The following is an 18,297-nucleotide window of genomic DNA, read 5'->3' on the forward strand; positions in this document are numbered from 1 at the left end:
AGTTCTCGATTTTTTTAATTAATGGAACTTCGTTGATGTTCTCTAAACAACTTCGCTAAATTTTCGCATTTTTTAAGTTCTTGAAATCTCAATGATATAAGACCATTAAAATACTCTCACGTTTTTCGGATGTTCATAAAATTTCCAGGAGTTCTCTCTTTGCTGAAGTTTTCGGAAATTCACTGAGTTTCTCGAAACTTCTTTAAGGTTTCTAATATTTCCTTGCACATCATGGAACTATCTTGAATTTATCTAAATTTACGATTATAGATTTTAAACTGCTCCAGAAGTCTGGATTATAGTTACGGGAAATTCCCCATAGATCTCTAGATCTCGCTTTTCCGAGGTGCTTACAACTTCTTAAAAATTTGCACAATACCCCTCAAATTTTCTAAATTTCTCAAGTTCGCTTGACACCTGTAAAGTTCTCTGAAATTCTAGGAATTTCATAAAAGTTCCTGAAAAGTCACGGATGCTAAAAGAACCGCTTACAGCTTCCAGTAAGTTTCCTATATTTTCACCGTGTTAACTTCCCTTATGTTCCTGCAGTTTGAAATAAATCATTTATTTTTTTACTTAATTCTGGCACGTTGAATCTTTTCAATATCTTGAACTTGAAGCTGTCAATTCTATCTCGGTTCTGCTCTGAAATAAATGTAATTCTCGAAAACACCTTTAAACTTCTCTGAAATTTTCTGGACTTCTGAAGTTTTCATAAATTCTCTGAAGGTTTCTGTACTTCCCTGGAAATCAGCACATCAGCAAACTATCCTGATCTTAAAACTGCTCTAACAGTCTGAATCTAAGCTATGGGGATTGCTCTTAAGATCTCTGAAATTGCCCATGGATCTCTAGATCTAGCTTTTCTGAGTTACTTAGATTTTCTTTAATTTTTACACAATTTTCCTCAAATTCTCTATATTTTTGAAGTTCTCTTGACACCGGTGAGAGTTCTCTAAGAACTTCTTAAAAGTTCCTGCGTTGAATAGGACTTACGTGATACAAACGAAAACAAATAATACATCAGAGCTTTAAGAGCAGAAGACTTATACCTAATATTAAGACTTTCCCAAATCAGATGAATGTAATAATAAATAAATAAGTAAACCAGAAAGTTCATTAATATGCTAGCGTCACAGCGAATTTCTTACAATCTTTCTCCATTTAATTTTTTACACTATTATCGAGATTTTCAGCAGCAATCCATCTTCTGAAGCCAACCCTATTGTATGTTGGCGGGATTTTAAGATCAATTACCAATTAATGACTTCTATTTAGTGACCAATACGCCAACAACACCTCATTAGCACCATTTACAGAATCCTGAATCATTCAATTATGAGTCACAAATTGTTTTCATTGCCCGATTACTAATATACGAAAACCAAGCGACAAGGCCTTTCTAGTTAGTTTTACTACCGAACTAGTCGTAATTCACACATACTGCTAAAGTTGTGTCGTCTTGTTTGTGTGGACGCTTTAATAGACCGACTGACCATTTTTATGAGCGCTTTTGTTCCATGTTATTAGCATCAATTATGTGCTAAAAAGTGGATAAGGGGAAAGACGGGATTTAGGTCCGCTACAAAAAGACTACGAACTGCTCGATTTTCGTTGTTCTAACCCTAGAAGGATGATTCATTTTTTTCAGCCGCGCGCAATGATCCGTGAATTACGAGAGGTAGGCAGCGCGCAGCCGGAGGGCAATAAAATTAAAGCCTGTCACCATATTTTCTCGGTTGACGTTTTCAACAGTGTGTGGAAAGTGGATAGATAGGAGAAATACGCACAAAAGACATATAAAATATGACACAAAGTCTGTCAAACACAGTCCAGTTCGAAGAGATGAAATCTGCTGTTACAGAACTTACGGGGCTAGTTAGTGAGCAGGTTACTATTTTTAGCAATGTAGAATATACATAGGAACTAAACAGCCGCGTGATGTCTAAGGTTCATGCATGCATTGGACTGTGTTGTTTCGGAATATTTTATACGCAGCATTAGAGACAGTGCAAAAAACAACGACAACAAGCTACAAATACTTGACAAACTGGTGAGAGCGGCCGATGGACTGCGGTGTCGTAGACCTTTTCTAAGGCCCCGTCAAACGACGACGACGACAACGAACCGCTATGTAGAAATTTGAATGACACTTTGGCTTCATGCACCGTTTACGGTGTGGCTTGTCAATCGGTCCACGGGAATGTCGCTCGGAGTTCAAACGTAGCAGAACAACACCTCACCAAGAAGCCCATGGGGGAAGAATTTTGCTGATGTTTGGTAGTTCTAATTTCTGCCGCCTGATTCCCACTGCGCTCATCCGCCAGAGAGCGGATGCTCGAATAATTTACAAATGCATTCACACCTTCGGGCGGGGTTTGGCTCGACCACCATTAGTCGCGAAAGAAAGGTGGTGCGTTTCACACGCGTTATTAATGGACGAGATTAATTAACAGTGATGTCAGCTAAAAGTTGCTTCATAGCGGTACAACGTTATAATCACAGCTGCACCCGCACGAATGGTACAATGTTGCCACCATAAATAGCTGCTCAAAGAATGGAGACCATTGAAGCCGGCCGGCTGCCACGTTCGTCATCGGATCCACTTGACTACAAGGCAGCAGTACAATAATGCTTACTTACTCAGGAATGCACAAGTGTGCACATTCGAATGCACAACATATTAACAACTGCTTAGAACATAGCACTTGTACATTCATCATGGCCCATTCGAGCAGCAGCAGCGGTTAGTGGTGCAGACGGCCGATGAAGTGTAGGATGAATGTGGAACTTTCCATTGGTTCCCAAAGACATTCCAGACGACAACCAACAACGCCAACAACCGGAGGTGGGCTCCAGACCAAGCGCACAGAGCGTGTGAGTGTTTATAAATCACTCATTCAGTGCGTTTTTCTACGCCTACGGTTAATAATCAACTGCTGGTCGTGTCTCAACCGGCGACAATTTTGCAAAAACCGGCTTTACATTAGACAGGACAGGAGAAGTTTAGTTCGCCGCAAGTTCAATGCATCGCCGACGCCACCGCTGTACAGTGCACAGTGGTTTAAAAGTCAATTTTCTCGCTCTTAATTAATAGCACCATGAAAACGTAAATTTAGAGTGATGACGTCTTGAGAAAAGTTGATGGGCATGACTTGTTTCATATTTCAAAGATATGAGTTTTGTGATTAATCCTACCAAAAAGAGAGATGCAGAATATATTTTTCCACCATGTCAAGATAGAGGATTGATGTCTTTGGAAAAGTTGTGACAAACATTATTTTTAAACAAAATTGTCAAAGACGTCAAAATTGTATTTTTGAAAATCGACCCCGGAAAACAGTTGTTAGCATTAGCATCGAACAAGTTGCAAAATATCGTAGGTGGTACGAATTCAAAACTATTAAGAGCAAAACTAATATCTATTACTGGACAGATAGTAAATAAGAAATAATTACTCTCTCCCAGATAAAGACATATCCCGCTCCAATAGTTAAGGATTGCCCTGGCCACGTCCTTACAACTGGTAGGGATAGGAAAGGTATATTAGTCGAAAATTTACTTAAGAGAGATGCACGAGCCCTCATAAATGTCTCGGGAATTTAGGAATTATGTTTGTAGGGAATGTAAGCCATACACACCAAAAAATTATGAATTTTAATGGTGATGTAAATATCCATGCATGCTAAAATTGAAGCATGTAAACTTCCTTTTCACGTAAACTAGCAACTTGCAAGAAATATTGCTTACAAAGATGCATACAATATTTAGAATATTTCATTAAATGACTCATAAATTTACACGATCTGTAATGTGAATTTGTATGATATGTGACGCTCCATTTATGTGTATCATAGTGACAGAAATATACACTACTTTTTCGAACTGTGTATGATATACCCAGTCAGTTTTGCTGGCAAATGTAGATTTTTTTTTATAAATGTTGAAATTACTGGAAGATAAGGTTGCTGAAATAAAATGAAGATATTTTTTTTTTTCCTTTGGTTTGTTTTTTCCGTCGATCTTGTTTTCCGTGCTGAGCACCAATGCTACCGACGTGCCAGGAAGGCAGCTCCCACACCTTGACCCTACCTATCGACCCATCAACTCATGAACCGGGGACCAACGGCTTTACTTCCCATCCGAAGGAAGGCGTGATCAGAGATGTTATGCCTCAGAACATCCCGGCGGCGCCGACTGGGATTGAACCCAAGCCTGCTGGGGTGAGAGGTAATCACGCTTACCACTACACCACCGGCGCCGTTAAAATGAAGATATAACATGGTGAACTCAAAATCGTTGTCACACCCGTAGCTAATTAAAAGGAAGGAATTATGTTGTGTTTTACTATTATTTTTATTGATTGAGGGGAAAACCCGCGGGTGTGAAAATAATTTTACTACCTCTTCTCCCGTAGGCACAAAACCTCTATGTCTTTTTCGACCCCGGAAAACAGTTGTTATAGATAACATTTTTCTTCTTCTTTGGCTTTATTACGTCCCTACAGGGAATTTACACCGGTTCTCAAATTAGTATGCTACTAAATTGACTCCTGGCGTCATCAGATCCAATCATATTCGTGGATGGCCCAAAAATTACGAGGAACCATTGTCAGACGATGTAACCCTGAACCGTTCGAAAAATTGATGTAATATGAGATATAGCGCACATAAAATTAACGCTAGATTTGGCATAAATCTACGCGATATTTCGTGTAAATTTAAGCGCAATATCGCATAAATTAGCAATATTGTATGCAAGCCTGTAAGCGATGTCGCTTTTTATGTCAAGTATAGCTCAAAATTAAACGAAGGGACATTTTACGCGATAGTTAAAATTCAGATTTTTTCTGTGTGCTATTAGCAGATGAAACTGGTGACAGCGACAATGATGATATGAATAATTATGATAACATCACTAAAATTAACGGCAATAATAATAATAATTGAACAAAACACAAAATATTGACAAACAAATTTTAAAACTCAATCTAAAATACCAACTTTGACCATTGAAAATAAAGGGTGTCCACAGTTAAATTGCATCACATAGAAGTACTCGCCAAAAATAAGTCTCTCAGCCCATTGTCACGAAATTTTTAGGGTATGTAATAGGGTTAACTACCCCATTTCCGGCCTATTAAGCACAACCCACACTTAGTCTTTCTTAATCTAGAGCAGTTTAGCACCAAACGGAATGTTATTATTACTGATGGCTTCCAAACTTATTTACCTTTCCGTACGTACCGTAAGATTTGATAAAGAGAAACCAATCGTTGAGATATTGTCAAAAGTCTAACACTGTTTCTTGACGCCAAACTCGGCCTACGGGTTCTAAACTCGACCTAACGCATTGACACGCCATTGAAACGCCAATGAACTCACTTCGGCCTATCCGATGAAGATAAAAATTGCTTCGGTCGGAGCGCTTCTTTTGTTTTTGAGAATAATGGGTGCAAACCTTTATATCACGCGTTTTAATTGACTTCGTTCCGTAGCTTATTAACTTAAGTATCGTACCATACGTATAATTAACTTGTTAACTCTGAAATCATGGATTTATTTGAAGTTTTCTGGTCGATAGGCCCAAAATGGGCGATTAGGCCGAAGTAGTTCTCTACCTTACTATATATAAGCTTGGTTTACGAATCTTGATTTCACTCTATTTCTTCACTAAATCCAAATGCCCGAACTTCCTTCTTAATTCCACCCATAAGGTATTGTACAACGGTTTAATCGGCATTTTTTCTGCTTTCAACCATGATTTCAACATTTCCTGCGCCGTACTGTCAACTTTAGGATGCTTACGGAGTTCGTGCTTCATTATAGCAGAGTATCTTAATGGAGATCCTTCAGTACTAAATTGATCCCATTTGTCTTGTACCACTTCAGAACGTCCTTGAAGTAATAACAAGAGGGTAGGTCCCGCCAAAAAATTGTAGGAATCTTGTGTGATTTGAGAAAAGGAAGCAGTCGTTTCGTCAGGCTCTCATTCATGTAGACTTACTTATTTACGGTTGTAGTTGTTACGAAAAGCTTGCTCCGTTTTCCGTACGAATAAGTCGCCTGCCAAATCATGAATTTCTTGGGGAGCTTCGACACTTTCTGTTTCGTGAGGAACTCTGAAACATCTAACTTATCTTTCGAAGTCACATACTGGTTTCCCGGAATTTGTTTGAAGTTCGCTTTTACGTATGTTTCATCGTCCCTGATACAGCTGTGTGATTTTGTCAACATTTGTATGTACAACTTACGTGCCCGCGTTCTAGCTGTCCTATTCTGTCGTTCATTTCGGTTTGGTGCTTTTTGAACCTTGAATGAACGTAGTCCTGCTCGTTTCTTGGCTTTTTGCACGAAACTTTTTGTCAGGTGCAGTTTTCTCGCGACATCCCGGACGGAATAGTTGGGATTCCCAACATCTTTCCGATGGCTCGTTGAGGTGAGTGTGCAAAGTTCTCGCGCACGCGCTGTTCCGTTCACTCCATTTTCAAAACTACTAGAAATTTCACAATGAAACCTACACAGTGTAAACAATACACGCTGAGGCCATCTCAGCCAAAATTTCATTAGAATTAACCCAAAGGGCATACATTTAGCTATAAAAACTGTTTTCCGGGGCAGCGTTGGAAAAGTTCGCGATTTTTCACGAAGTTCACCAAGGGAAAAGTTCGCGAGTCATAGTGAGTTTTCGCGAAATTTTCCATCACTGTTCCGGGGTCTATTTTCAAAAATGCTCTCTAACTCAAATACAGTACAATATGAGATTTTGACCATGGACCATGTTGTTTAAAATAGGCATCAACCCTCTACAGGGTGTTCATTCAAATCAAGTTATCCAATTCCCGTTTTTTTCCCGGACATTTAAAAAATCCCTAACTAAAGCATCATCCCCACAAAAAAGACTTTCAAAAATAACCGTCTAGAGGTAGGGGAAACATACTTATTTTGACCATATTTAGACAGTAATTCTCGTGATTTACAAGTTTTAAATCTAGAGTTGTGCTAAGATTGTTGATTAAAATCATATTCATCTGGGCGCACATACAAATTGCCCACAAAACGCAACAAAATTTTGATCTTACAGTTTTTCTAAGGTATGACCAACTTTTGCCAAAACTGATGCAATAACCCTAATCATACAATTATTTGCGCAGTATTGCTCTACAATCATGCTTGGGATATACAGTTTTGCTCACGAACTGCTCATTTGCTAATAACTTTGCACAGAGTTGACGAAACATAGTTCTGTTTGAAGCAGTCGATAGAATAGAAGTTAAATTTCTTATAGATACGTTAAAAAATGATATTTTAATTTTTAGTGATAAACTGTATTTGATTTTGCGTTGCAAAACTGAAGTGAGAAATGCTCGCTGCACATCTCGGACTTTTAGTGTAAAAATTCATTGGTGTTGATTCAAATGATAAGATTTACCTACTCTTTGCCTGTCTACAGTAAACTATGATCCTAATCTATCAATTTTTACTTTAAAGAACACTAAGTTTCAACAACTGAGTGAAAAGTTATTAACAAATGAGCAGTTGGTGTGTACAACTGTGCATGCCAAGCATGTCTATAATACATCTACATTATAGAAAAATATGACATAAGATTTACATTAACATGTTGATAATGTAGATCTCCAAAATTTCATGGAATCATGAATTCGTATAAAATCAGAGTCTCACTGCAAAAAATAAGCCTAAATGTTGTTTTTGTTTGTCGGAAAACGCATGTATCACTCTTGTATTGAGCAGGAGAAGTGAAATATTAAAAGTTCTACAAATATACGTGAATTTCAGGACAATTTTATAAAACTTCATATATCTCAGTTGTTTGAAGATGTACAGCTTTTATGTCTTCGGCAACTTTTCACAAAATTTTATGTTCCACAACGTTGCTCAAGACAGAAAACCTCTATCTTGTGAAATAAAAAAAGTTTGTATCGCTGCGCCATATTTGCGTTAATATTTTTTTTTTCCTGCTAGATGTAATTCCTGGCCCACTGTGTGGCTGCTGCAACAACGCGACTGGAAGATATTATTTATGACCACGCTTGGAGGCGGGTGCCAGTTGGATTCCGGTTATTAGATGAGAGGGTATCTTCGATGAAAATTGTTGTAATTGCTTGAGAAGGAAAGGTTCCGACAGAATGTGGATGTGATACAAATTATAGTCATCCATCATTTGGATAGTCGATTCACTGAAATGTGAGTCAAACACTTTTGCAAAGGCCGTTGCAGAATGTTGTTTCATCAAAGGAATTCCGAGCGAAATCGTCAATCTCATCATCCAAGACTGCAGTACGAGGCTTTTGCTTACCTAATACATTATATTTGACGAGATCATGATAGATACTGCCCACCGTGTACTATGAACTTTCATTTGAGATGTTCTACTGTTTGCTGTTCAACGGCGCACCGCGCGGCAGTGAAGCCGGTAGTGTGGCCAAAATTTTCTACATGTTTGAGATCTTCTCGGACACTCGGAGTTAGACTTGAAATGTTGTTTTCTAAATTGTGGGATTTCTATGATTTTCAATTTAAAATACAGTAAAAGCTCGAAATCCAGACTAAATGTCTAAACTAATCCAGACAACTTTAAAGGTTGATTATCCACATAGCATTACATAGAAAGAGATAGACAAATTAGTAGGTGGTACGAGCTTAAAACTGCTGCTAAGAGGAAGACCCACCTCCATCCGGTACGGTTAGATAGTAATTTGGGATTAAACACTACCGTCGTGGCGAGCTTCTTTGGACATTTAATCATTTTGTCAAGCTTCTGCATTCATTTTCCATCATATGTCACTGCTGTTGTTGGCGGTGACATCTATCGGAAACTACACATAATCTGGTTACCGTTAATTGTTCACAGAGGACAGTGCAGTGCAAAACATGTTGGGTACCTCTATATATGCATTTAGATTAATATTCGAAGTCCTTCCTTTTTTACACACTCTGCACACAAAATAGCTCCCCCCTCACAGAATTTCCCGTCGATTTTTATGAATGGGGCGGGGCAGAAAGTATCTTTTGTGCAGAATATGTATATAAAAAGGGAGGGACTTCGAATGTTAATCTAAATGGATATATAGAGGTACAAGACATGTTTTGTAGTGACAGGTACTCTATTTTGTAATCTATCTATGGGGATTTTTATTGCTTCCTACCAGCGGAACAGCGCCATCTCTGTGGAAAAAGGCCGGACGATATGATTAAATTTCTGGTGTAAGCGAACTTGAACATATTCGAATGACATAAATAAAGTAGTTAATGATAAGATGTTGTGTACATCCAATAGCAGACCTGCTAGCGAACAATGCTGTCAAAAATAGTGATTTTAAAAACCATTTGTAGTGACCGAGCACGATATCTTAGCTAAGTGCAACCGTCGCAAAAATAGCCAACAGAATGCCAGGGCAATCTTCGTCTGGCCGATTCCTAAGCTTCTTCAAACTATTCATCCGCATTCCTCTTCTATCTCTATCGCTCGCACTCTGTTTTAAGCATGTCGTTGCACTCTAATGCCCCCATAAACGGATCATTCTACCCGAGACAAATGCATCGTTCGGGATTTTGTCCTACGTTTTGCTTCGTGTTTTTCCGTTACACGAATTTCGCTTTAATCTCGCATATGTTGGTTTTCTGTTTCTAGAGCTGTGCGTTTGACCAGAAATCAGACATCATACACTGGACAATATTTTTACTATATTTTCGCTTTATTCACTACGTAAACTAATATTATGCATTGGTTCGTAATATTCTTGATTATGATAGTCGGTCAATCGAAATATTCAAGTGAGCATTTCTCCTAGCCTTCATCCCATCTACTACACAATGTTGAAGAAATAAGTAATCAAACTGTGTATTATAGTTAAGTTTATGACCAAGCGCACGGGAATTTTATTTTTCCTGAAAATACCTGGAAGTCTCAGGGAGTACCATCATTGCTTAGGGAATTTAATAGTTTTCTTACTAAGAATATTTTAAAGAAAAGTATGCATTTTAAAATACAAACTTTCAGAGTGGATTAATCTTGAGTAACAAAAAAAAATTAAAAAATTCTGGAATATGTATATTTCCCTGGATACTATGGACTTAACAGTTATAATACTTAAAGAAATTTTTAAAATCTGGACTCAAATTCCTTACACTATTTTAAAGGCTCATGAAATTTTATTATAATTTCTAAGGACCTCATTACAAGGGAGTTCTGGGAAAAAAATCTTTGAGAAAAACATCAAGTGCCATCTGATTATAAGGTATTTCTGAGAAATTTTAGATTTCATGTGAAGCCTGAGATAGTTTTGAGTAGAATTTCAAGAAAACCCTGAATTTAATTCAAAGTTAATTTTAATGAAAACTCCTTAGGAGCAGAACTCCTGTGAACTTCAGAGAAAAGTTCAAAGTGCATTCTGAGGATAATTTAATGAAGTTTGTGGGAGAAAACGAATCCGGAGCATAAGTCCTTGGCAATGTTTAAAAAAAAAATACTTAGGAGGTGAGGGGGATTCTAAAAGGAGGATTACTAAATATGAGAATAACTCCACATAGTTCGAAAGAGTAATGCAAAGTTCTGTTCAATATGATGCACATGAAAGGAGCGTCACATCTCATCTAAGTTTACATTATAAATCGTGTAAAGTTCTGAGACATTTAATGAAATGTTGCATATATTGTATACAAAAGCCCATGTTTGTAAACAACATTGGTTACAAGTTCCTCGTTTGCGTGAAATGAAATATAAGTCAACGTGAATGAATTTTTTGCTGTGCATGAGATCTTCAAGGGAATTAGGAAAAATTCCAGACGAGTTTGTCAAACAAATTATAAGGAGAAATCTATTTGCGAGGAGAAATAAAAATAAAAAAGGAGTGAGCTTCAAAAAGCTGAAATTAATTTAATGAAAATGATGAGAATCTTTCCAAAAGGGATTCCTATATCTCAAGGTAATTCCAAGAAAAATTAAAAGAAAATTTATTCGGAGGGTAGTTCCAACGAAATTTTAAGCAATATTTCAATGGAATTGCTAGAAGTATTCTAAATATATTCTGGTGATATTTTATTAAGAATTTAGAGAAGCGTTCCAAGTGAAGTTCTAGAATAATAAATGTTTCGGGAGAATATAAACCCAATGCTGAGGAGGACTCCAAGTGAATTTTCATAAGAAATTTCCATTGAATATTGAATGGGCTATTCTGAGATCAGCAGAAGAATTCAGGTAAGCGTTCCAAGTGAATTTCTAGAATAATGTGAGTTTCGGGAGAATATAAAGCGAATGCTGAGGAAGACTCCAAGTGAATTTTCATGAGAAATTTCCGTTGAATATGGAATGGGCTAAGAATTTCAGAGGCTGAGATCAGCAGAACTACTTAAAAGTTCTCAAAATTTTCCTGAAGTTTTTGAAACTGCCTTGAAGTTCTTTTGTAGTTTTAGAAACTAGCATGATGTTCACAATACTCCTAATCAAATTTTCAAACTTCTCTGAATTTTTTCGGGCTTCCTAAAGTTTTCTCAATTTTACTAACGATCATGGATCTTCTCTAAAGTTTGCTGATGTTCTCGAAACTTCTTAAAAATTAATGTAAATTCTCTAATGTTAACGGAACTGCTTTTAGGTTCTCTGTTCTTTCCTGGAGTTCTCGAAACTTTTCTAAAGTTTTTGCAGATCTCATGAAGTGTGTTGCACTGAGTTTAATTGAACTGTGTGTGTGTGTGTGAACAATCTAACCCCCACTGTCCGGCAGTGTTATTATGGAAGAAAACTGCTTTTTATTACCCTTAAATTAAAGCAGGTTTAGTCCGGGAGTTAGAAGGTGTTAGCTCTATTGCAGCTCCAGTGACCCATTTCAGAATGCCTGGTAATTCACGACCACTCCGAGGTCACTTTTACTTACAATAAGCCCCGCATGTTCACTCTACCTTTATCAAATGGATAATGGTATCATAAACACACTTCCAGATTCAAAAAATAATATTTCCAAATCTGGCACGTATGTATATAGTTTTGAAATTTGTTCAACTGTATTAAATCGATTTGAATGGACATTTCTTATCAATTTTGTTTCGAATACCTCTTGATTCATCTGATTCATCAACAACGCCTAAATCTTAAAGCTCTCCGAACGTCCGCTCGAAAATGTAATCGAGATATGTATAAGAACAATCTTCAACTGGAACGTACTCACCAAATCAATACATCCGGGAGCAAATTCCCGATGCTTATTTTTCTCTCGCAAACCCGTCGTCGTCGAACGGCAAAAAAAGGAAACTCGGTGAGCAATTTTGTGACACGGAATTTTCACTGAACATAAACCGCGAATTCACGATTTTCACCACACCCAACTGCGAAACACGTTCAGAAGCACTTTTGGTACAATTTCGATCAATTTCTTTCCAAAACCAGAAAAAAAAAAGTTAGAAGTGAGCCAACATCAACACCAATTGTGCCGAGCTCTTTCACGCACCTTGCAGCTCGTAAATAAACTGAAATTAAAAATTATCACTCGCGATGCCACTAATTTCTGGTCCGGGAGAAAATCAAACAACGCAGATCGCGACATCTCTTTTGATGCTTGCAAACATGTTGAATCACGTTTTCTTTCTCTATTCTAAAACTTCCCGGAAAGCGAGAAAACTAACAATCCCACACGTATAAACGTCCGGGAGGCAGAGCGCCAAACTTAAAACACAACCGTATCGAAAGGCGTTCGAAACTGCACCCGCACTTTAGGTGAATCATCCTGTCGCAAAAAAGCCATGCAGGAGACGGATTCTTCATCGCTTTTAACTGGTTTAGCGCATTGGTCACAGGCGGAAGTCATGCTGACTCAGTTTCCAAAAGTGATTTAGAAACAGTGGTGGAGATGCTCTAATACGCAACGAGGAATTGGATTCTCAAGATCGCCCAATGCTAGACAGTATACACTACAATATGTCTGATTGGATAACTTTTTCACTGTTTTCACAACACAAAACATGCTCTAATTAGACGATTATCGCAACGAACTGCACTTTCCACTAACAACCAGTACAATATTGCAGGTATACCGAACGGAAAAAAACGAATAACGATAGCCCATGTGATAAAAAATCGACAAATTTAGCAGCGCACAATAACGACGATGTGAATAACAACAACTGTCTTCTTCAAAGTCGTGTTGCACTGAGTTTAATTGAACTGTCCTAAAAATCTTTAAGCTTCCGTGAATTGCTGAACTTATGTGAAGACCTCAATAATTAACATTTATTTAACGTCTCTGAAATTCTCTAAAAATCTGGGAATTTCTTGAAAGTTCCAACTAATTTGCTGAAACTAATGGAACTTAAGGTGATACTCTAAGGAAGCCTTAGCGTGAAACTTTAAAGGCACAAATGTCAGCTTCCATAAACCATACAAATTTGAAATTGCTACTCCTTGTTTGCTGTGCTACTACAAACAGAAAGTAGCAATTTCAAATGTGCAACAAGCTGGCATTTGTGCCTTTGAAGTTTCACGCCAAGGCTTCCTTAGAGTATCACTCTAACCCCCCTTAAAATTTCTTCTATTTTTGGAGCTTACTAAACTTCTTTGAAATGCTTATGGATTTTGCTAATATTCATGAAAGTTCCTGAAGTTCTAGGATCTTCCTTTAAGGTTCAATTTACTTTGATGCTTTTCGAAAAATTGAAGAGCAGTTTTTTTCGACGCATTAGTTCAGATTGCAAAATGCTCGCACTATTCGATTCCTTTTGCTATTCTACACAAAATGACGCAAGCTTTTAGCAATTTGAAATAATGCGTCGAAAAAAACTGCTTTTGAATTTTTCGAAAATGCATCAAAGTAAATTGAACCTTAAGTTCCATAAACTTTTATGAAGTTCTCGAAATATTTCTGAAGATCTCAGCACTTCTGTGAAGCTTTCGATGTTTTTCTGAAATTGCTGGAACTTCTACCGCAATTTTCGTGGAACCAAACGCATTGAAACGCCATTCGATTTTCTTCGTCCTACGAATAAACGTAGAAAAAGGGAATTCGCTAGGAGCGCTTCTTTTGTTTTGAGAACAATGAGCGTTAATATTCATACAATGCGCTCTAATAGGATTTATAGCTAAAGAAATAACGCATCGGAACAAACCAATCATTGATTTGTGCACGGTGAAATCATTGATATTATTGATCTTTTCTGAAGTGCTCTACCCTAATTGAATTGCCTTGAAGTTTCCACAATTTTCCATAAGATTTCGGTTCTGCTCGGAAATAAATGGAATTCTCGTAAGCACCTTTAAAATTTCCTGAAATGCTCTCGACTTTTTTTAAGTTCCTGAAATATTTCTGAAGATTTCATTTTTTTTATAGTCACTTTAACAGTCTTGGGTCATTCGTGACTTGTCCGGGGTGAGATTTGAACTCGTGACTTTGGCGTGAGAGGTATCCATGTTAACCACTACGCCGGGGTCACCCCTTTCATAAATTATCTGAAGGTCTCTGTACCCCTGAAATTCTCGGAACATCTTAAGGGTTCTCGATTTTTTTAGATCTTAAACTGCTCCAAAAGTCTGAACTAAAGTTACGGGAACTGCCCTTAAGATCTCTAGATCTAGCTTTTATGAGGTAATTAGAACTTCTTCAAAATTTCTGCAATTTTCCTCAAGTTCTCTTTTTTTCTGAAGTTCTCTTGAAACCGGGGAAACTCTCTTAAATTCTTGGAACTTCATAAAAGTTCCTGTAGTTTTTCTTAAGCTAATAGATCTGCTGTGAGGTTCTTAAAGATTCCAGTAAATTCCCCATATTTTCAGAATGATAACTGTCATTATGTTCCCGCAATTTCATTATTCTTTCGTTTTCATAACTTCACTCAGAGCTTCGTCCTTAAGGAAATGGAACTCCTCCTCCTCCTCTTCACCCGTCCAATAGAAAGAATCCGATTTTGATAACTCTCTTAGTCGCTCAGTTTTATCGACGTGCCACGAAGTAAATTCATCAAAAAAAAACTCTTCACTTCGGTTTGCAGAAACTCTTGATACTCCTCAACTTCTCTTCTTCAATTTTTAGGCCGTCGCAAGACAAAGTGAACGGCTACTACGCCACCCATGTCAAATCGCTTAAAACAGTGCATCATGTGGTAGGTGTGATCTGTATGCATGACCGTTTGGAAAAGATGGCTGAAAAACTGAATATTGAGGAATGCGGATTTAAAAATCGATATGGCTAATATGCTATATAAATAAAGAAATGTGTAATATCCACTTTTGGGGAGCAAATTTTTCAAAATTTTGATCATAACGGCATGGCTTCCAGAGGACGTCTATCGATTATTATAGCTTTACATACACACCAAAAAATACTGAATTTTACTGGCGATGTAAACATCCATGCATGCAAACATTCATACATGTAAACTTCCTTTTCACGTAAATTAGCAACTTGCAAGAAATGTTGCAAACAAAAGTGGACAGTTGCATACAATATATGGGATATTGCATGACATGTTTCATAAATTTACACGATCTATAATCTAAATTTGTATGATATATGACGCTCCATTTATGTGCATCATAGTAACGGAAATTTACACTACTTTTTTTAGCTGTGTACGATATTTTCGTGATTCAATCAATTATCGCTTAAAACTTTTAAACCCCTTTTTACACAGAATTTTGTTTTTGGAATATTAGCCATATCTTCAGTTATGGGCAGTAAAGCTGTTTCTTTAAAACTGATTGTTATGTCTTAAAAACGTTTGCGTCAATTTCTGGTGTTGTTGTTTTGTTTACAGATTTTTTACGCAATGGAAAAATAGCTTTAGGTAGCGTCTTATTACAAGAAAAAGTTATTTTAGTGACTTGGCCTTAACAAAGGAGACTTTTTAGTGATTGGCTTGAAAAAAGTGACCAAGTCAATAAAAAGTGACGCGCTACCAGCCCTGCAATAGGGATACCTGTATGGTAGTTAATAAGAAATGTATGAACGACCAAGATTGATTGTAGAAAATGTTCGCCATATAGCCATCAAATCGACCAGCAATTCATTTTGAGAAGAATTTTAAGGAAATTCTGAGGTGAATTTCAAGGAAATTTTAGAAAACTAATTTTATTAATTTTAAATGGCATACCAAAAGATTTCCGAGAAATCTTCCAAGCGCATTTTATAGAAAATTTTCAATATTCCGTGCACAGTTATTCAAGATCCAGGTTTAACAAAAATTCTCAAGATTCTGAGTCTTCGATTGAGAACACATTTATATCCTGGTATTAAGGGCCACGCACATTAGATCCGTTTGCTTTGCGTTGACGTAAATTTGACAGTTAGACAATAGATTTAGCTGTCACTTTGCCGCAACGCGTCCGATCCGGATCTAATGTGCGTGGGCCTTTAGAGACCTGTTCAAGATTATGCGGCAAAAAAGTGTAACAGTACGTAAGATCAAACATCCTCTATGGACGTGTATTAAATATCCAAGAAATGGAGAAATTTTCTAGATTCTGTGACAATAAAAGATTTTAAGGTTCTAAAATTAACAAAAGTATGCAAAATACCAGAATCTGGGACTTTGCTAATATTTTTAGATAATATAAAATTTAATAAAATTCCGGTTAATTCCCGGTTCTTCCGATTCAGTGGCCACCCTTGTTCTAGGATATCCTAACAAAAATTGTTGCCAATATTTTGCTTTTTTTTTAGTAATTTTTGATAATAATCACCACCTCTAATCCGTATGTAGTGTAAGTGTAGTGAAAGTTTAAGCAAAACATTGGCCCGAACAGAAATTCGCACTATTTTTTTTCGAACTGTGAGTCCTGTCATCAATCGTTATTCGTTCCCTAACACGGACTTTAATACACGTAGGTCATCATGAAACACACATAAATAATCTACTTCTATGCTAGCTTTTTCAAAGTAATCGATCGCAAGATTCCAACTAGATGCGCAACCTACCTCTTCTTTCCGTTTGAGCCATCTTCCGCACGGGCTTTCCTCTAGAATTTCACTTTCATCCTCTGAATCCTCGCCGCTCTCTCTAGGGGACTTATTGTGCTCGGTATCGTTATTACTGGAACGGCTACCCGGCATGGCAGAATAGCAGCTACTGTGTGGAAATCAGTCCGGTCGACCTCGGCCCGAGTGTCGAGGATATTTTAATTAGTATCTGCAAGAGGAAAGACGACACACCAAATTAGAAATGTGCTGTAAATGGAAGTGGGTGGGCGTAGACAGACGAATGAAAGTCGAGTTTAGTGCAGCATTAGTTTTTTAACCAGGTCCAGTTCCCTTCGAGATGCAATTAGTCTGATACCAAAAAATATTCCTGCCGAGTTCCTTGTGTAGATTTAAGCGATTTTCAGTTATGATTGTTGTTGTCTGGTTAGCATTATTAAAAAGCGTAATGATTATAGAGCGGTTCGGTCGAAATCTCCAACGAATGGAAAAGAAAATCGCCGGACCAATAATTGGAAGATGAAAAGATACGCAGACCATATCATCGTCACGTCGGAAAATACCAAAATAGCAAGCCGTTCACAAACACAAGTAAATCATCGCATCATCGGCGGAAAAAGTGAAGAATTTCTAAATTGCAAAAATGCGATCGTATAATGGAAACAACGAAAGATAAAGCAAAATTGGCGTTCGGGAAGGAGAGGCAAAAGAAAAGAAAAAAACAATCGGCGCTGATTGTCGTGAGGAATCTGCGCCCGCGCGTGATACCCATAATATATGAATATGCGTGTTTATTGGAGTTGTATTGGAGCTAGTTATAGTGCCATTGCTCGTTATAGAGTTTATCGGATTTTCTTTTATTAGGCGTTTATTTGTTTATTTGGTTGTTATTGCGGCTATCTATGATCGTAAGTTGTGCAATGGGTTCACATTTTGGGATACGGTCTAGGACGATGTACTTCAGATTCAAACAATATCCGGAACTAATGCGGAACGTCATTGACTATTTGTCAAAACTTTCGATAACCGCTATCTTTTCGGAATGCGCATTCCTGTATTGTAATTTTTGCGCCAAAAGATCCAAAGATAAGCCCCGTCGGCACTTTCTCACCCGTGTGAACATCGCGAAAGTGAAAAGATAAGTAGCTGGAGGAAGCGAACTACCTATCGATGGTGGGGCAGTGTCCAAAAACCAAACCTAATTGTTTTCACATGTCAATTTGTAGCACGTTCGAAATGATTTACGCTCGAGGTGCCCTCCTCTCGTGGTCGGTATTTGATAATTACTAATTACAATTGAAACGATACATCGCGTGATCTCACATGCTACTACAAACGAGGGAACGCGCGTGCCTTTGCTCTTCGAACCAGATTAGGCG

The 18,297-nt window shown here is 37.5% G+C and overlaps 1 protein-coding gene across 2 annotated transcripts in view; it reads right to left on the reverse strand.

Annotated features, from left to right (window-relative positions):
- The window catches only part of Madm (MLF1-adaptor molecule), a 103,115-nt gene extending 85,978 nt beyond the window's left edge, over positions 1-17,137 (reverse strand). For both annotated transcript variants that reach the window (XM_065224534.1, XM_065224535.1), the window contains exon 1: positions 16,919-17,137. In XM_065224534.1, coding sequence (XP_065080606.1) covers positions 16,919-17,053 — 135 coding nt within the window. In that variant the 5' untranslated portion in view covers positions 17,054-17,137. The remainder of the gene's footprint in view (positions 1-16,918) is intronic.
- Positions 17,138-18,297: the final 1,160 nt, after the last annotated feature.

Source organism: Ochlerotatus camptorhynchus, unplaced genomic scaffold (assembly GCF_037179485.1).
Source record: "Ochlerotatus camptorhynchus isolate MF236.1 unplaced genomic scaffold, CSIRO-AGI_Acam_v1.1 ptg000212l, whole genome shotgun sequence".
Classification (NCBI taxonomy): Eukaryota; Metazoa; Arthropoda; class Insecta; order Diptera; family Culicidae; genus Ochlerotatus; species Ochlerotatus camptorhynchus.